Source organism: Oncorhynchus masou, unplaced genomic scaffold (genome assembly GCF_036934945.1).
Source record: "Oncorhynchus masou masou isolate Uvic2021 unplaced genomic scaffold, UVic_Omas_1.1 unplaced_scaffold_624, whole genome shotgun sequence".
Taxonomy (NCBI): Eukaryota; Metazoa; Chordata; class Actinopteri; order Salmoniformes; family Salmonidae; genus Oncorhynchus; species Oncorhynchus masou.
Genome location: NW_027012671.1, coordinates 164,381 through 187,228, shown reverse-complemented (window position 1 = coordinate 187,228; position 22,848 = coordinate 164,381). Strand labels below are relative to the sequence as shown.

The 22,848-nt window shown below is 42.5% G+C and overlaps 1 protein-coding gene across 1 annotated transcript in view; it reads left to right on the top strand.

The window, feature by feature from the left end:
* Positions 1 to 17,159, top strand: part of maml3 (mastermind-like transcriptional coactivator 3) — a 252,078-nt gene extending 234,919 nt beyond the window's left edge. The window contains exons 4-6 of the mRNA XM_064962813.1: positions 553 to 819; positions 10,492 to 10,573; positions 13,209 to 17,159. Coding sequence (XP_064818885.1) covers positions 553 to 819; positions 10,492 to 10,573; positions 13,209 to 14,317 — 1,458 coding nt within the window. The 3' untranslated portion in view covers positions 14,318 to 17,159. The remainder of the gene's footprint in view (positions 1 to 552; positions 820 to 10,491; positions 10,574 to 13,208) is intronic.
* The last annotated feature ends 5,689 nt before the right edge of the window (positions 17,160 to 22,848 follow it).

Below are 22,848 nucleotides of genomic sequence, written 5' to 3'. Positions count from 1 at the left end.
GGATAATCCTTTACACTGGGTTCCTGGGATAATCCTTTACACTGGGTTCCTGGGATAATCCTTTACACTGGGTTCCTGGGATAATCCTTTACACTGGGTTCCTGAGATAATCCTTTACACGGCGTTCCTGGGATAATCCTTTACACTGGGTTCCTGGGATAATCCTTTACACGGCGTTCCTGGGATAATCATTTACACTGGGTTCCTGAGATAATCCTTTACACTGGGTTCCTGGGATAATCCTTTACACTGGGTTCCTGGGATAATCGTTTACACTGGGTTCCTGGGATAATCCTTTACACTGGGTTCCTGAGATAATCCTTTACACTGGGTTCCTGGGATAATCCTTTACACTGGGTTCTTGAGATAATTAATCTGTCATTGTATTGTAGGTTTTAAAGTAGCTGGTTACTTCTGTCTTCAGTTGAATTCTCTGTGAAAAGCGCCACACCAGCGTTTACTCGTTGATTTCATTGATTGCTTGACCAGCTGATTGATTGATTATCCCACCAATAAAAAATCACTGATCTCCCTCCCTCTCTCTCTCTTTAGGAACAAGGTGTGGTGGGAATGTCACGGCAGCCCGGTGCCGTCCCTCCCCCTCACCCTGCCGGGGGTGTGGCCTCGGGCGCGGGGCCCAATCAGGGCGCAGGGGCCCCTCCCGGTTACCTGGGCAACCAGCAGCAGGCGGCCATTATGAAACAGATGATGGTGATGGAGCAGGAGAAGAGAGTTCAGCTCCACATGATGGAACAACAGAAACAACAGCTACTGAGAGAACAGAGACAGCAGCAACAACAGCTATTGCTGGCTGAACAGGTGAGAGAATGGAGGAAGGACAGAACAGAGAGGAGGGAGGGAGGGGAAGGGACAGAACAGAGAGGAGGGAGGGAGGGGAAGGGACAGAACAGAGAGGAGGGAGGAGGGACAGAACAGAGAGGAGGGAGGAGGGGAAGGGACAGAACAGAGAGGAGGGAGGAGGGGAAGGGACAGAACAGAGAGGAGGGAGGGAGGACAGAACAGAGAGGAGGGAGGAGGGACAGAACAGAGAGGAGGGAGGAGGGACAGAACAGAGAGGAGGGAGGGAGGACAGAACAGAGAGGAGGGAGGGAGGGAGGACAGAACAGAGAGGAGGGAGGAGGGACAGAACAGAGAGCAGGGAGGAAGAACAGAACAGAGAGGAGGGAGGGAGGACAGAACAGAGAGGAGGGAAGGAGGACAGAACAGAGAGGAGGGAAGGAGGACAGAACAGAGAGGAGGGAGGGAGGATAGAACAGAGAGGAGGGAGGAGGGACAGAACAGAGAGGAGGGAGGAGGGACAGAACAGAGAGGAGGGAGGAGGGACAGAACAGAGAGGAGGGAGGAGGGACAGACCAGGGAGGAGGGAAGGAGGACAGAACAGAGAGGAGGGAGGAGGGACAGATCAGGGAGGAGGGAGGAGAGACAGAACAGAGAGGAGGGAGGAGAGACAGAACAGGAGGAGGGAGGAGAGACAGAACAGAGAGGAGGGAGGAGAGACAGATCAGAGAGGAGGGAGGAGGTGACAGATCAGGGAGGAGGTAGGAGGGACAGAACAGAGAGGAGGGTGGAGAGACAGAACAGAGAGGAGGGAGGAGAGACAGATCAGAGAGGAGGGACAGATCAGAGAGGAGGGAGGAGGGGAAGGGACAGAACAGAGAGGAGGGAGGGAGGACAGAACAGAGAGGAGGGAGGAGGGACAGAACAGAGAGGAGGGAGGAGGGACAGAACAGAGAGCAGGGAGGAAGAACAGAACAGAGAGGAGGGAGGGAGGACAGAACAGAGAGGAGGGAGGAGGGACAGATCAGAGAGGAGGGAGGAGGGACAGATCAGGGAGGAGGGAGGAGGGACAGAACAGAGAGGAGGGAGGGAGGACAGATCAGGGAGGAGGGAGGAGAGACAGAACAGAGAGGAGGGAGGAGGGACAGATCAGAGAGGAGGGAGGAGAGACAGAGAGAGGAGGGAGGAGAGACAGATCAGAGAGGAGGGACAGATCAGAGAGGAGGGAGGAGAGACAGAGAGAGGAGGGAGGAGAGACAGAGAGAGGAGGGAGGAGGGACAGATCAGGGAGGAGGAGCAGGTGGATGTGGGGACATGATTACAGTCTCTCTCCCCCGTTTGTCAGTGTTGTAAATTAAACACCAAAGTGTCTCCTCTTCATCTGTCATTTCCAGACACCATCACAGAGACACAGTCACACACACACACAGTCACACACACACACACACCCACAGTCACACACACACACACACCCACAGTCACACACACACACACACCGTCACACACACAGTCACACACACCCACAGTCACACACACACACACACCGTCACACACACAGTCACACACACACACAGTCACACACACACACACACCCACAGTCACACACACACACACACCGTCACACACACAGTCACACACACCCACAGTCACACACACACACAGTCACACACACAGTCACACACACACAGTCACACACACACACACACCGTCACACACACAGTCACACACACCCACAGTCACACACACCCACAGTCACACACACACACAGTCACACACACAGTCACACACACACACACACACACACACACACACACACACACACACACACACACACACACACACACACACACACACAGTCACACACACACACAGTCACACACACACACACAGTCACACACACAGTCACACACACAGTCACACACACACACACACAGTCACACAGTCACACACACACACACACACACAGTCACACACCCACAGTCTCACACACACACACACACACAGTCACACACACACACACACACACACACACACACACACACAGTCACACACACAGTCACACACACACACACAGTCACACAGTCACACACACACACACACACACACACAGTCACACACCCACAGTCTCACACACACACACACACACACACACACACAGTCACACACACACACACACACACACACACACACACACACACACACACACACACACACACACACACACACACACACACAGTCACACACACACACACACACACAGTCACACACACAGTCACACACACACACACACACACAGTCACACACACAGTCACACACACACACAGTCACACACACACTGTCACACACACACACACAGTCACACACACACAGTCACACACACACCATCACACACACAAACACCATCACAGACACACCGTTACACACAGTCACACACACACACACACAGTCACACACACACACCGTCAGACACACACACTTATAATCTGCTCTGGCGTTTACTAACATCCCCCTCTACACTAACCCCCTCCCGATGCTTTAGGATTCCTTTGATGTCCTCAGAGTGTGTGTGTGTGTGTGTGTGTGTGTGTGTGTGTGTGTGTGTGTGTGTGTGTGTGTGTGTGTGTACAAAACACCTGCTGTGATAATTTTGTCTTCTACTTTGATTTTTCCCTCTGTGGTTAACCTGGTGTTAAACTGTTCTGAACTCCCTACGTCAAAACACACACACACACACACACACACACACACACACAGCAAGCAGATTGTAATTGGCACAACAAGCATACTGCAGTCCAGGAACATTCCTGTCTCCTGATGTTCTGTCTCTGTACCTGCTGTATATATACTGATTACTAACACTATAGATATATATACTGATTACTAACACTATAGACTATAGATATATATACTGATTACTAACACTACAGACTATAGATATACTGATTACTAACACTATAGATATATGTACTGATTACTAACACTATAGACTATAGATATATATACTGGTTACTAACACTATAGACTATAGATATATATACTGATTACTAACACTATAGACTATAGATATATATACTGATTACTAACACTATAGACTATAGATATATATACTGATTACTAACACTATAGACTATAGATATATATACTGATTACTAACACTATAGATATATATACTGATTACTGACACTATAGACTATAGATATATATACTGATTACTAACACTATAGATATATATACTGATTACTAACACTATAGATATATATACTGGTTACTAACACTATAGATATATATACTGATTACTAACACTACAGACTATAGATATATATACTGGTTACTAACACTACAGATATATATACTGATTACTAACACTATAGACTATTGATATATATACTGGTTACTAACACTATAGATATATATACTGATTACTAACACTACAGACTATAGATATATATACTGGTTACTAACACTATAGATATATATACTGATTACTAACACTACAGACTATAGATATATATACTGGTTACTAACACTATAGATATATATACTGATTACTAACACTATAGATATATATACTGATTACTAACACTATAGATATATATACTGATTACTAACACTATAGATATATATACTGGTTACTAACACTATAGACTATAGATATATATACTGATTACTAACACTATAGACTATAGATATATATACTGATTACTAACACTATAGACTATAGATATATATACTGATTACTAACACTATAGATATACATACTGATTACTAACACTACAGACTATAGATATATATACTGATTACTAACACTATAGACTATAGATATATATACTGATTACTAACACTATAGATATATATACTGATTACTAACACTATAGACTATAGATATATATACTGATTACTAACACTATAGACTATAGATATATATACTGATTACTAACACTATAGACTATAGATATATATACTGATTACTAACACTATAGATATATATACTGATTACTAACACTATAGATATATATACTGATTACTAACACTATAGACTATAGATATATATACTGATTACTAACACTATAGACTATAGATATATATACTGATTACTAACACTATAGACTATAGATATATATACTGATTACTAACACTATAGATATATATACTGATTACTAACACTATAGACTATAGATATATATACTGATTACTAACACTACAGACTATAGATATATATACTGATTACTAACACTATAGATATATATACTGATTACTAACACTATAGATATATATACTGATTACTAACACTATAGATATATATACTGGTTACTAACACTATAGATATATATACTGGTTACTAACACTATAGATATATATACTGGTTACTAACACTATAGATATATATACTGATTACTAACACTATAGATATATATATACTGGTTACTAACACTACAGATATATATATACTGATTACTAACACTATAGATATATATATACTGATTACTAACACTACAGATATATATATACTGATTACTAACACTACAGATATATATATACTGGTTACTAACACTATAGATATATATACTGGTTACTAACACTATAGATATATATACTGATTACTAACACTATAGATATATATACTGGTTACTAACACTATAGATATATATACTGGTTACTAACACTATAGATATATATACTGATTACTGACACTATAGACTATAGATATATATACTGATTACTAACACTATAGACTATAGATATATATACTGATTACTAACACTACAGACTATAGATATATATACTGATTACTAACACTATAGACTATAGATATATATACTGATTACTAACACTATAGACTATAGATATATATACTGATTACTAACACTATAGACTATAGATATATATACTGATTACTAACACTACAGACTATAGATATATATACTGATTACTAACACTATAGATATATATACTGATTACTAACACTATAGATATATATACTGGTTACTAACACTATAGATACATATACTGATTACTAACACTATAGATATATATACTGGTTACTAACACTACAGACTATAGATATATATACTGATTACTAACACTATAGATATATATACTGGTTACTAACACTATAGATATATATACTGGTTACTAACACTATAGATATATATATACTGTTTACTAACACTACAGACTATAGATATATATACTGATTACTAACACTATAGACTATAGATATATATACTGATTACTAACACTACAGACTATAGATATATATACTGATTACTAACACTATAGACTATAGATATATATACTGATTACTAACACTATAGATATATTTACTGGTTACTAACACTATAGATATATATACTGGTTACTAACACTACAGACTATAGATATATATACTGATTACTAACACTATAGACAATAGATATATATACTGATTACTAACACTATAGGCTATAGATATATAAACTGACTACTAACACTATAGACTATAGATATATATACTGATTACTAACACTATAGACTATAGATATATATACTGATTACTAACACTACAGACTATAGATATATATACTGATTACTAACACTATAGATATATATACTGGTTACTAACACTATAGATATATATACTGATTACTAACACTATAGATATATATACTGATTACTAACACTATAGACTATAGATATATATACTGATTACTAACACTATAGACTATAGATATATATACTGATTACTAACACTACAGACTATAGATATATATACTGATTACTAACACTATAGACTATAGATATATATACTGATTACTAACACTATAGATATATATACTGATTACTAACACTATAGACTATAGATATATATACTGATTACTAACACTATAGACTATAGATATATATACTGATTACTAACACTATAGATATATATACTGATTACTAACACTATAGACTATAGATATATATACTGATTACTAACACTATAGATATATATACTGATTACTAACACTATAGACTATAGATATATATACTGATTACTAACACTATAGATATATATACTGATTACTAACACTATAGACTATAGATATATATACTGATTACTAACACTATAGATATATATACTGATTACTAACACTATAGACTATAGATATATATACTGATTACTAACACTATAGACTATAGATATATATACTGATTACTAACACTATAGACTATAGATATATATATACTGATTACTAACACTATAGACTATAGATATATATACTGATTACTAACACTATAGATATATATACTGATTACTAACACTATAGACTATAGATATATATACTGATTACTAACACTATAGACTATAGATATATATACTGATTACTAACACTATAGACTATAGATATATATACTGATTACTAACACTACAGACTATAGATATATATACTGATTACTAACACTATAGACTATAGATATATATACTGATTACTAACACTATAGATATATATACTGATTACTAACACTATAGATATATATACTGATTACTAACACTATAGATATATATACTGATTACTAACACTATAGACTATAGATATATATACTGATTACTAACACTACAGATATATATACTGATTACTAACACTATAGACTATAGATATATATACTGATTACTAACACTATAGACTATAGATATATATACTGATTACTAACACTATAGATATATATACTGATTACTAACACTATAGACTATAGATATATATACTGATTACTAACACTATAGACTATAGATATATATACTGATTACTAACACTATAGACTATAGATATATATACTGATTACTAACACTACAGACTATAGATATATATACTGATTACTAACACTATAGACTATAGATATATATACTGATTACTAACACTATAGATATATATACTGATTACTAACACTATAGATATATATACTGATTACTAACACTATAGATATATATACTGATTACTAACACTATAGACTATAGATATATATACTGATTACTAACACTACAGATATATATACTGATTACTAACACTATAGACTATAGATATATATACTGATTACTAACACTATAGACTATAGATATATATACTGATTACTAACACTATAGACTATAGATATATATACTGATTACTAACACTATAGATATATATACTGATTACTAACACTATAGATATATATACTGATTACTAACACTATAGACTATAGATATATATATACTGATTACTAACACTATAGATATATATACTGATTACTAACACTATAGACTATAGATATATATACTGATTACTAACACTATAGACTATAGGTATATATACTGATTACTAACACTATAGACTATAGATATATATACTGATTACTAACACTATAGATATATATACTGATTACTAACACTATAGATATATATACTGATTACTAACACTATAGATATATATACTGATTACTAACACTATAGATATATATATACTGATTACTAACACTATAGATATATATACTGATTACTAACACTATAGATATATATACTGATTACTAACACTATAGATATATATACTGATTACTAACACTATAGACTATAGATATATATACTGATTACTAACACTATAGATATATATATAGATATATAACTGATTACTAACACTATAGATATATATACTGATTACTAACACTATAGACTATAGATATATATATACTGATTACTAACACTATAGATATATATACTGATTACTAACACTATAGACTATAGATATATATACTGATTACTAACACTATAGACTATAGGTATATATACTGATTACTAACACTACAGACTATAGATATATATACTGATTACTAACACTACAGACTATAGATATATATACTGATTACTAACACTATAGATATATATACTGATTACTAACACTATAGACTATAGATATATATACTGATTACTAACACTATAGACTATAGATATATATACTGATTACTAACACTACAGATATATATATACTGATTACTAACACTATAGACTATAGATATATATACTGATTACTAACACTATAGACTATAGATATATATACTGATTACTAACACTATAGACTATAGATATATATACTGATTACTAACACTATAGATATATATACTGATTACTAACACTATAGACTATATATATATGTACTGACTACTAACACTATAGACTATAGATATATATACTGATTACTAACACTATAGACTATATATATATATACTGATTACTAACACTATAGACTATAGATATATATACTGATTACTAACACTAAAGACTATAGATATATATACTGATTACTAACACTATAGACTATAGATATATATACTGATTACTAACACTATAGATATATATGCTGATTACTAACACTACAGATATATGTACTGATTACTAACACTATAGACTATAGATATATATACTGATTACTAACACTATAGACTATAGATATATATACTGATTACTAACACTATAGACTATAGATACATATACTGATTACTAACACTAGATATATATACTGATTACTAACACTATAGACTATAGATATATATACTGATTACTAACACTATAGACTATAGATATATATACTGATTACTAACACTGTAGACTATAGATATATATACTGATTACTAATACTATAGACTATAGGTATATATACTGATTACTAACACTACAGATATATGTACTGATTACTAACACTACAGATATATATCCTGGTTACTAACACTATAGACTGTAGATATATATACTGATTACTAACACTATAGACTATAGATATGTATACTGATTACTAACACTATAGATATATATACTGATTACTAACACTATAGACTATAGATATATATACTGATTACTAACACTATAGATATATATACTGATTACTAACACTATAGATATATATACTGATTGCTAACACTATAGATATATATACTGATTACTAACACTATAGACTATAGATATATATACTGATTACTAACACTATAGATATATATACTGATTGCTAACACTATAGATATATATACTGATTACTAACACTATAGACTATAGATATATATACTGATTACTAACACTATAGATATATATACTGATTGCTAACACTATAGATATATATACTGATTACTAACACTATAGACTATAGATACAGTGCCTTGCGAAAGTATTCGGCCCCCTTGAACTTTGCGACCTTTTTGGCTGAATAATTTTGCACGCCCAATTTTTGAAATATCCAATAAATGTCGTTCCACTTCATGATTGTGTCCCACTTGTTGTTGATTCTTCACAAAAAAATACAGTTTTATATCTTTATGTTTGAAGCCTGAAATGTGGCAAAAGGTCGCAAAGTTCAAGGGGGCCGAATACTTTCGCAAGGCACTGTATATATACTGTTTACTAACCACTAAATGAACATTGTAAATTGACTGACATTATTCACACTCCAGACTATCTATATATAACAGGTTGGTACAGTTGGTTTGTCAACAAACAGAGATCAACATGTGATGTGAAAACTGTTCACATGAAAGTTCAGTCAGATTGTCAGTCTTATTGCACTGCTGTATCATGGTCGTCCCCGGTGACTGTCGCCGGTAGTTTTTGGCTGAGTTGGCCTTTATTTGACCTTTCCAGTGGGACATGGGGAAAGGATGTCATGGGAACAGGAAGTGATGTGGTTGTCTGTTCTTCTTCTGTGGTCGTTTGTGCAGCTCCAGCAGCAGCAGCAGCATCTGCCCAGACAGATGGTCCAGGGTCAGAGAAACCCCTACCCCCAGGTCAACCAGTATCAAGGTAATATATTATATACCCCCCCCCCCCTACCCCCAGGTCAACCAGTATCAAGGTAATATATTATATACCCCCCCCCCTACCCACAGGTCAACCAGTATCAAGGTAATATATTTTATACCCCCCCCCCCTACCCACAGGTCAACCAGTATCAAGGTAATATATTATATACCCCCCCCCCCCTACCCACAGGTCAACCAGTATCAAGGTAATATATTATATACCCCCCCCCCTACCCCCAGGTCAACCAGTATCAAGGTAATATATTATATACCCCCCTACCCACAGGTCAACCAGTATCAAGGTAATATATTATATACCCCCCCCCCCCCCCCCCCCACCCACAGGTCAACCAGTATCAAGGTAATATATTATATACCCCCCTACCCACAGGTCAACCAGTATCAAGGTAATATATTATATACCCCCCCCCCTACCCCCAGGTCAACCAGTATCAAGGTAATATATTATATACCCCCCCCCTACCCACAGGTCAACCAGTATCAAGGTAATATATTATATACCCCCCCTACCCCCAGGTCAACCAGTATCAAGGTAATATATTATATACCCCCCCCCCCCCTACCCCCAGGTCAACCAGTATCAAGGTAATATATTATATACCCCCCCCTACCCCCAGGTCAACCAGTATCAAGGTAATATATTATATACCCCCCCCTACCCCCAGGTCAACCAGTATCAAGGTAATATATTATATACCCCCCCCCACCCACAGGTCAACCAGTATCAAGGTAATATATTATATACCCCCCCCCCCCCCACCCACAGGTCAACCAGTATCAAGGGTGCAACACACACACCTAAACCCTGACATACCCACATGCATGGAAACACACACACATGTGCATGCACAAACACGCACACACTTACTCATAAACTTGTCACACACACTGTTGAAGATGATATCATCTCTGACCAATCAGATTCTTCTCTGCGTTTTCACTCTCTCCCCCCCCTCCCGGTCCGTCGTAGGCGTTCCATATCGTTCCGCTACTCCTCTTTGGTAATTTCCTCCTGAAAAAATATTCTGTCTCTGCCTGTTACCTTGGCAACCGGTCCCGGATCCCCCAGAGTTCTGGCGACACTGTCGGAGAGAGAGAGACAGATCTGCTCCTCCCTGAGAGAGAGAGGGAGAGAGAGAGAGAGAGAGAGAGGAGCGAGAGAGAGACAGATCTGCTCCTCCCTGAGAGAGAGAGAGATAGAGAGGTAGAGAGAGAGAGAGATAGAGAGAGAGAGAGAGAGAGAGAGAGAGGGAGATAGAGAGGTAGAGAGAGAGAGGGAGAGAGAGAGAGAGAGAGAGATAGAGGTAGAGAGAGAGAGGGAGAGAGAGAGAGAGGTAGAGAGAGAGAGAGAGTCTAGTCGTCTGTGTCTAGTTCTCTCTGCTTTTCCTTCCATTCTGGATAACAACATCATGTACTTCATGGGGAATATTGGTGACCTTATGAGAAGTAATCAAACTATGAATAAAAGGACAAATTGATCACAGAAACCTCAGTGACCACTCTCTTGGTCTTTAACACACCTCTCTCTCCCCTCCTGTCCTCCCTCCTCCCCTCCTGTCCTCTCTCTCCTCCCCTCCTGTCCCCTCTCTCCTCCCCTCCTGTCCTCTCTCTCTCCTCCCCTCCTGTCCTCTCTCTCCTCCTGTCCCCTCTCTCTCCTCCCCTCCTGTCCTCTCTCTCCTCCCCTCCTGTCTTCTCTTTCTCCTCCCCTCCTGTCCTCTCTCTCCTCCCCTCCTGTCCTCTCTCGCTCCTCCCCTCCTGTCCTCTCTCTCCTCCCCTCCTGTCCTCTCTCTCCTCCTGTCCCCTCTCTCTCCTCCCCTCCTGTCCTCTCTCTCTCCTCCCCTCCTGTCCCCTCTCTCTCCTCCCCTCCTGTCCTCTCTCTCCTCCCTTCCTGCCCTCTCTCTCCTCCCCTCCTGTCCCCTCTCTCTCCTCCCCTCCTGTCCTCTCTCTCTCCTCCCCTCCTGTCCCCTCTCTCTCCACCCCTCCTGTCCTCTCTCTCTCCCCTCCTGTCCCCTCTCTCTCCACCCCCTCCTGTCCTCTCTCTCTCCTCCCCTCCTGTCCTCTCTCTCCTCCCCTCCTGTCCTCTCTCTCCTCCCCTCCTGTCCTCTCTCTCTCCCTCCCCTCCTGTCCCCTCTCTCTCCTCCCCTCCTGTCCTCTCTCTCCTCCCTGTCCTCTCTCTCCTCCCCTCCTGTCCCCTCTCTCCTCCCCTCCTGTCCCCTCTCTCTCCTCCCCTCCTGTCCTCTCTCTCTCCTCCCCTCCTGTCCCCTCTCTCTCCACCCCTCCTGTCCTCTCTCTCCTCCCCTCCTGTCCTCTCTCTCCTCCTGTCCTCTCTCGCTCCTCCCGTCCTCTCTCTCTCCTCCCCTCCTGTCCCCTCTCTCCTCCCCTCCTGTCCCCTCTCTCTCCCCCCCTCCCGTCCTCTCTCTATCCTCCCCTCCTGTCCCCTCTCTCTCCTCCCCTCCTGTCCTCTCTCTCTCCTCCTGTCCCTTCTCTCTCCTCCCCTCCTGTCCTCTCCCTCTCCTCCTGTCCCCTCTCTCTCCTCCCCTCCTGTCCTCTCTCTCTCCTCCTGTCCCCTCTCTCTCCTCCCTCTAACCTCTCCTCTTTCCTTTCTGTCCCACCAGGATCACCCCAGGAGATGGCGGTGAGGAGCCAGGCCCTCCAGAACATCCGCGCCACCCGCCTCCTCCAACAACAACAACAACAACAACAACAACAGAACCAGCAGATGGTCCAGATGAACCAGGGCATCCCAGGGGGCTCGGTGGGTCCCCAACCCGACATGGGCCTCCCCTACGGCGGGCAGGGAGCCGGCCAGCAGTCCCTCTACAGCCTCAACCCCTCCATGAGCCAAATGATGCAGCACCAGAACCAAAGCGTCCAGGCCTCCATGGGTCTTCCACCCGGACACAACCCAGCGACGCAGGTCCAGAGGCAGGCGGGAGGAGGAGGAGGAGGATACGGAGGACCACAGGGGATGATGATGAACTCCATGTCCCAGCAGCCCCTCAAGGGGCCGCCCAAAGCCCAGGCCCAGAGGTTGCAGGGCATGCTGGGAATTGGAGGAGGCCCGGGAGGAGGAGGACCACATGGAGGGATGGGAGGGTGGCCACCCCAGCAGGGGCAGTCCCTCCAGGGGATGGGAGGGCCAGGAGGGGTAGGGGGACCAGGCAGGACTACAGGCGATATGGTGGGCTTTGGCTCGGCCCAGGGGGGCTACGGCTCCATGCAGCCTGGACCCGGACAACAGCCTCCACACCCACGCCTGGCCAAGCAGCACTTCCCTGGGCACCCACAGGGCCACCCCCAGGCTATGGGTCAGGGCCAGCCCATGGACCCCAGGGCTATGAACCCTGCGGCCGGCATGGCCGGGTCCATGATTGCCCCTCACATGGCTGGACCAGGACAGCCAAGGACCAACCAGCCCAGACCCATGGTAATGCCGGGACAGGGGGTGATGGGCCAGGGCGTGCCCAACATGGGGGCCTTTGGACAGGGGCCGGCGATGGGGGTGGGCCCTGGCGGTGGAGGAGGGTATGTGGGACAAGGAGGGGTAGGGGTCGGAGGTCAGCCTCAGGGCTACCAGAGGACGTCTAGTCAGGACCTGTCATCTTATGGATACGTTGGCGGGCAGGTGGCGCCGTCGGGCGGAGGGTTCGGATTGGCCGACGGGACAGGGGCGGACTTGGACTCAAGTGACGGTTGGATGGAAGAGTTCTTCCCCAACCAATAGCAGAGCTGGAAATGTAGTGGGGAGTTTTTACTGGAGGGACTAAAGACAAACTGCGTGGGGAAAACTTTATTGAGACGAGAGAACTGGACAGACAGACAGACAGTCGTCATATTTTGTTTAGTAAAGCAGGAACGGACAGGAAGAGTTCTGTGTCGTGTATTTATGTGTGTGTGTGTGTGTGTGTGTGTGTGTGTGTGTGTGTGTTACTGTCACAGTATTTAAAAGGCCTCTAATGGTAAACGCGGTCTGGTGGTTGTGAAATATCATTCAAGAAAGGGAAGGGAAGACAGGAGAGATGGGAGACTGACTACAAGACAGGAGAGACAGGAGACTGACTACAAGACAGGAGAGACAGGAGACTGACTACAAGACAGGAGAGACAGGACACTGACTACAAGACAGGAGAGACATGACACTGACTACAAGACAGGAGAGACATGACACTGACTACAAGACAGGAGAGACAGGAGACTGACTACAAGACAGGAGAGACAGGAGACTGACTACAAGACAGGAGAGACAGGACACTGACTACAAGACAGGAGAGACATGACACTGACTACAAGACAGGAGAGACATGAGACTGACTACAAGACAGGAGAGATGGGAGACTGACTACAAGACAGGAGAGACATGAGACTGACTACAAGACAGGAGAGGCAGGACACTGACTACAAGACAGGAGAGGCAGGACACTGACTACAAGACAGGAGAGACATGACACTGACTACAAGACAGGAGAGACAGCACACTGACTACAAGACAGGAGAGACATGAGACTGAGTACAAGACAGGAGAGACAGGACACTGACTACAAGACAGGAGAGACAGGACACTGACTACAAGACAGGAGAGACATGAGACTGACTACAAGACAGGAGACTGACTACAAGACAGGAGAGACAGGAGACTGACTACAAGACAGGAGAGACAGGACACTGACTACAAGACAGGACACTGACTACAAGACAGGAGACTGACTACAAGACAGGAGAGACAGGACACTGACTACAAGACATGAGAGACAGGGCACTGACTACAAGACAGGAGACTGACTACAAGACAGGAGAGACATGACACTGACTACAAGACAGGAGAGACAGGACACTGACTACAAGACAGGAGAGACATGAGACTGACTACAAGACAGGAGAGACAGGAGACTGACTACAAGACAGGAGAGACAGGAGACTGACTACAAGACAGGAGAGACATGACACTGACTACAAGACAGGAGAGACAGGAGACTGACTACAAGACAGGAGAGACAGGACACTGACTACAAGACAGGAGAGACATGAGACTGACTACAAGACAGGAGAGACAGGAGACTGACTACAAGACAGGAGAGACATGAGACTGACTACAAGACAGGAGAGACAGGAGACTGACTACAAGACAGGAGAGACAGGACACTGACTACAAGACAGGAGAGACATGAGACTGACTACAAGACAGGAGAGACAGGACACTGACTACAAGACAGGAGAGACATGAGACTGACTACAAGACAGGAGAGACAGGAGACTGACTACAAGACAGGAGAGACAGGAGACTGACTACAAGACAGGACACTGACTACAAGACAGGAGACTGACTACAAGACAGGAGAGACATGAGACTGACTACAAGACAGGAGAGACATGAGACTGACTACAAGACAGGAGAGACAGGACACTGACTACAAGACAGGAGAGACAGGAGACTGACTACAAGACAGGAGAGACATGAGACTGACTACAAGACAGGAGAGACAGGAGACTGACTACAAGACAGGAGAGACAGGAGACTGACTACAAGACAGGAGAGACAGGGCACTGACTACAAGACAGGAGAGACAGGGCACTGACTACAAGACAGGAGAGACAGGAGACTGACTACAAGACAGGAGAGACAGGGCACTGACTACAAGACAGGAGAGACAGGGCACTGACTACAAGACAGGAGAGACAGGACACTGACTACAAGACAGGAGAGACAGGACACTGACTACAAGACAGGAGAGACATGAGACTGACTACAAGACAGGAGAGACAGGACACTGACTACAAGACAGGAGAGACAGGACACTGACTACAAGACAGTAGACTGACTACAAGACAGGAGACTGACTACAAGACAGGAGAGACAGGACACTGACTACAAGACAGGAGAGACAGGAGACTGACTACAAGACAGGAGAGACAGGAGACTGACTACAAGACAGTAGACTGACTACAAGACAGGAGAGACATGAGACTGACTACAAGACAGGAGAGATGGGAGACTGACTACAAGACAGGAGAGATGGGAGACTGACTACAAGACAGGAGAGACAGGACACTGACTACAAGACAGGAGAGACATGAGACTGACTACAAGACAGGAGACTGACTACAAGCTCTCAAACAGGGGAGAGTCTTTTTAATATTTGTTTTTCAATATAGGGGTAGAACATCTCTATTCATTTTTCCGGTATTAGTTCTTCTTGAATACCTGGGTTATTGGATTGTGCCTGACAGGTTTCACATCTCCTTATATTCATGCTGTGTGTGATGGCGTGTGGCATGTGATCGTAGCATTTCTACACATCCCTTTGAGAGACAGACAGACAAGCAGACAGACAGGCAGACAAGGAGATAAACACACACACACAACCCACTTCTGTAACAGCCATCAGAGCTCAGTAGAGAGCTGTCACCTCTGTCTGTCTGAGAAGTGGTTGAGATCACTCTCTCCCTCCCTCCCCTCTCTCCCTCTCTCTCTCCCCTTTCTCTCCCTCCCTCCCTCCCCTCTCTCTCCCTCCCTCCCTCCCTCTCTCTCTCTCTCTCTCTCTCTCTCTCTCCCTCCCTCCCCTCTCTCTCTCTCCTCCCTCCCTCCCTCTCTCTCTCTCTCTCTCTCTCTCTCTCCCTCCCTCCCTCCCTCCCCCCCCCCTCTCTCTCTCTCCCCCCTCCCTCCCTCTCCCTCTCTCCTCTCTCTCTCTCCCTCCCTCTCTACCACTCTCCCTCTCTCCCTCTCTCCCTCCCTCCCTCCCTCCCTCCCTCCCTCCCTCCTCCCTCCCTCCCCCTCTCCCTCCCTCCCTCCCCTCCCTCTCTCCCTCCCTCCCTCTCTACCACTCTCCCTCCCCTCTCTCCCTCCCTCCCTCTCTCCCTCCCTCCCATCTCTCCTCTCTAGAGACTTGTTTTTTGTCTGCGTTCGTTGGTTTGTTCGTCTGGCTGTGTGTACTGTGAAAACATCAAAACAAAACAGATTGCGTTCTTCTTTTGTGGCGGTATTTAGCGCAGGCGCTGTGCGGTCGCCCCACGGTCCTGTTGCTAAGCAACCGGCCTACTCTCTCTCTCTCTGAGCCGAGCAGCCGAGCTTCTCTTCATTTCCTGTTCACTGGTAGCTGTTGCACACATGCCACACACACAGCACACACACACACACCACACACACACACACACACACACACCGCTCCCCGACGGCTGAAAGGAGAAGTAGATCATTGTCAGCCAGTCAGCCAGTCAGTTAGTCAGGCAGTGAAGGGAGTAGTGGCAACAACATAACGTCATCCTCTGTCCGTGTTATTAGCAATTCTATATAAATGGATCGAAAAGACGCATAGCAACAGGATTAGCTCGGCATTGAATGTATTTAAGCACCACAAGTGACTTCATTTGAAATAGAAACTAACAGCCGTTTGTCGGCCATCTTGGATCCCGAGGACAGGATTTTTTTTTTGGTCCTTTTTCTTTTATTTTTGTGTTTTATTGCTTTTTTTTACAAATTCTAAGTTCTTCCCAAATTGGTCTGAAATGAAATGTTATTTTGACAGTTAACTTTACCTTCAACGTAATTCATACTATCTCTGTTGTCTCCTCTGCTGCTTCGGTCCAGTAGACCTACATACAACGAGCTGTTGATGAATCAGAGCTCTGTTTTGTCGGTTCCATGTTTGACTGTGGAGAGAGATGCATTCCTCCAACCCTGACGAGATGGAGACGTTTCAAACAGGAGGTTGTGGTGGTGGCTTGAACAATGACACTATTACCAGTGTCCCCCCCCCCCTTTCCCCCAATGGTGAGTGTTGGGAGGAGAAAGAGGTAGGTTTGACCCCAGGCTTCTCTCATCGTCAAGGTGACGAGAACAGGAGAATTCTGTCATCAAATCAGCCAAAAACCTTCTACTAGTCTTAACTAACCCCATGTTTAGTTCACTGCCTCGCCATAGCAACCACACAAATGTTGTTGATTGTATTCTGTCAAATATACACGTAGTTTTAGTGTATCTAAGTGAGTTGGAAGTTGACCTCTCTCCAAAGCACCTCTACGGTTGGTGAAACGCCCATGAAATCGTTTCGATAAATGTTTAGTTTATATTTTATTTTTATATTTTAGTAATGTAGGCTGTCCTCTGTGGTTCTGTAGTGTTGTGAGAAAGACCAGCTCAGTCAGAGTGTCCCTTTAAAGGGAGATCTAGGATCAGTTCCCTCAAACCCTCACCCCTTCACTGTTGGGAGAGGACAAACACAAAACTGATCTTCGGGGCGTAACTTCGTCCTACTCAGAGGAGGCTGCTTGTCGAGTGTGAAGGGTTGAGCATTAAACACCTCCTGGTCAGTGTTATGGATCCTGAAGGTCACGTAAAGGTCGCGACCCTTGACTTTTGGTCCTCTTTGTCAAAGTGAAGGATTTCCCTTCCAACAACAACAACAACAAAGAAGCTTCCTCCAAATATCGTTGTTCTGTGTCCCTGATGGCACCTTATTCCCTATGGGCCCTGGTCGAAAGTAGTGCACTCGATAGGGAATAGGGTGGTATTTGTGGTGCGGACATTATTCCCGGGACCAAGTCAAACGTAATTTTTCGATTTTATTGTCGTTAACTGTAACCTTGTCTTCTTTTTAAACGTTCACTTTGAGTTGTTCATTTGAACCGGTGCTGATGTACGACAAGGGAAAGTACATCCACTACATAATGGCTATTTGTACATATGTTTTTACATCAGATAATTACCGTCTCTACTCTGTAAAGAAATGACTGTTTGTTTTGTTTTTATTAAAAATAGAGGAGTATTTTTATTTCCGTAATTGTTTTCCACTCTTCACCCACCAGAGCCAGTGCACTTCTGACCATGTCTTACTGCTCATTTCTATTGGAAACTTCTTCTACTGTTGATTTTGAAGTTATTTTTTTTCTAGTTTGAGATTTTGACTCTGTACCTAAAAGCAGTGATTTATTTCTTTTTATCCTGTACAGAATTCTGAAAATGTTAACACACAAGACAATTACAAAAACAAAACAAAAACACTTGTTTTTCTAAAAAAAAAAAAAAATATACGAATAAAGAGAGAATGTTCTCGCTGATCATATGAAATATAATGTCTTCAGTCTGGTGGTTTCTGTGTGAGAGGACAACATTTACATGTGAGTCATTTAGCAGACTCTTATCCAGAGAGACTGACAGTAGGGAGTCATTTAACAGACTCTTATCCAGAGAGACTTACAGTAGGGAGTCATTTAGCAGACTCTTATCCAGAGAGACTGACAGTAGGGAGTCATTTAGCAGACTCTTATCCAGAGAGACTGACAGTAGTGGGTCATTTAGCAGACTCTCTTATCCAGAGAGACTGACAGTAGGGAGTCATTTAACAGACTCTCTTATCCAGAGAGACTGACAGTAGTGAGTCATTTAACAGACTCTATCCAGAGAGACTGACAGTAGGGAGTCATTTAACAGACTCTCTTATCCAGAGAGACTGACAGTAGGGAGTCATTTAACAGACTCTTATCCAGAGAGACTGACAGTAGGGAGTCATTTAACAGACTCTCTTATCCAGAGAGACTGACAGTAGTGAGTCATTTAACAGACTCTCTTATCCAGAGAGACTTACAGTAGGGAGTCATTTAACAGACTCTATCCAGAGAGACTTACAGTAGGGAGTCATTTAGCAGACTCTCTTATCCAGATAGACTGACAGTAGGGAGTCATTTAACAGACTCTCTTATCCAGATAGACTGACAGTAGGGAGTCATTTAGCAGACTCTTATCCAGAGAGACTGACAGTAGGGAGTCATTTAGCAGACTCTCTTATCCAGATAGACTGACAGTAGGGAGTCATTTAACAGACTCTCTTATCCAGATAGACTGACAGTAGGGAGTCATTTAGCAGACTCTTATCCAGAGAGACTGACAGTAGGGAGTCATTTAGCAGACTCTCTTATCCAGAGAGACTGACAGTAGGGAGTCATTTAGCAGACTCTTGTCCAGAGAGACTTACAGTAGGGAGTCATTTAACAGACTCTTATCCAGAGAGACTTACAGTAGGGAGTCATTTAACAGACTCTTATCCAGAGAGACTGACAGTAGGGAGTCATTTAACAGACTCTTATCCAGAGAGACTGACAGTAGGGAGTCATTTAACAGACTCTTATCCAGAGAGACTGACAGTAGGGAGTCATTTAACAGACTCTTATCCAGAGAGACTGACAGTAGGGAGTCATTTAACAGACTCTTATCCAGAGAGACTAACAGTAGGGAGTCATTTAACAGACTCTCTTATCCAGAGAGACTTACAGTATGGAGTCATTTAACAGACCCTTATCCAGAGAGACTGACAGTAGGGAGTCATTTAGCAGACTCTTATCCAGAGAGACTGACAGTAGGGAGTCATTTAACAGACTCTTATCCAGAGAGACTGACAGTAGGGAGTCATTTAACAGACTCTCTTATCCAGAGAGACTGACAGTAGGGAGTCATTTAACAGACTCTCTTATCCAGAGAGACTGACAGTAGGGAGTCATTTAGCAGACTCTTATCCAGAGAGACTGACAGTAGGGAGTCATTTAACAGACTCTCTTATCCAGAGAGACTGACAGTAGGGAGTCATTTAACAGACTCTTATCCAGAGAGACTTACAGTAGTGAGTCATTTAACAGACTCTCTTATCCAGAGAGACTGACAGTAGGGAGTCATTTAGCAGACTCTCTTATCCAGAGAGACTGACAGTAGAGAGTCATTTAACATACTCTTATCCAGAGAGACTGACAGTAGGGAGTCATTTAACAGACTCTCTTATCCAGAGAGACTTACAGTAGGGAGTCATTTAACAGACTCTCTTATCCAGAGAGACTTACAGTATGGAGTCATTTAACAGACCCTTATCCAGAGAGACTGACAGTAGGGAGTCATTTAGCAGACTCTTATCCAGAGAGACTGACAGTAGGGAGTCATTTAACAGACTCTTATCCAGAGAGACTGACAGTAGTGAGTCATTTAGCAGACTCTCTTATCCAGAGAGACTGACAGTAGGGAGTCATTTAACAGACTCTTATCCAGAGAGACTGACAGTAGGGAGTCATTTAACAGACTCTTATCCAGAGAGACTGACAGTAGTGACTGGATACATTCTAGTAACAACCCTGGCGTTGCACGTGCCACTCTACCGACTGAGCCACGCGAGGACCCCTGTCCTCTCTGGTTCTGTCGTGTTGTGTGAGTCTTGTAGGAACCCTTTGGTCATTGAAGGCACGCATTACACCAACACTTTCTTCTGGAAACCAAGAAACACACGACCAACTGAACTACCAGAGATTCAATGCAATGCGTTCATTTTGTTCCATGTTCAACTACTCTGTAAAGAATGAATGTGTTGAGGTTGATGATGCACACATACAAATGCTTAGGCTACACGGTCGTGCTTTTCCCCCCGGAAGGAAATACTGGCACTCTGAGTGAGAAGTCATGTACATCTTTTAAACTACATCTGCTAGAGACCAGCGCTGCCAGAAGTCAGTCTGAAGGTGATAATAATCATGAATCGTATTCGCTGTCCTCCTGGAGGGACAGAGAGAAACCACACTGTTGCTCCTTCTCTACCGATCGTTCTCTTTCTCGCTGCCTTAATTCAGTCTGAAGGTGATAATAATCATGAATCGTATTCGCTGTCCTCCTGGAGGGACAGAGAGAAACCACACTGATGCTCCTTCTCTACCGATCGTTCTCTTTCTCGCTGCCTTTTTGTTTCCGCCTCTTGTTCACTTCCTGTTTCTCTCTCTGTATTTGCATGTATTTCTCTCTCTCTCTTTCCCTTCCTCTTCCTCTCTATACAGTATATTCACTTTCCCCTCCTCTCTGTCTCTATACAGTATACCCCCTCTCTCTCTCTGTCTCTATACAGTATACCCCCTCTCTCTCTCTGTCTCTATACAGTATACCCCCTCTCTCTCTCTGTCTCTATACAGTATACCCCCTCTCTCTCTGTCTCTATACAGTATACCCCCTCTCTCTCTCTGTCTCTATACAATATACCCCCTCTCTCTCTGTCTCTATACAGTATATTCACTTTCCCCTCCTCTCTGTCTCTATACAGTATACCCCCTCTCTCTCTCTGTCTCTATACAGTATACCCCCTCTCTCTCTCTGTCTCTATACAGTATACCCCCTCTCTCTCTCTGTCTCTATACAGTATACCCCCTCTCTCTCTCTGTCTCTATACAGTATACCCCCTCTCTCTCTCTGTCTCTATACAGTATACCCCCCTCTCTCTCTCTCTGTCTCTATACAGTATA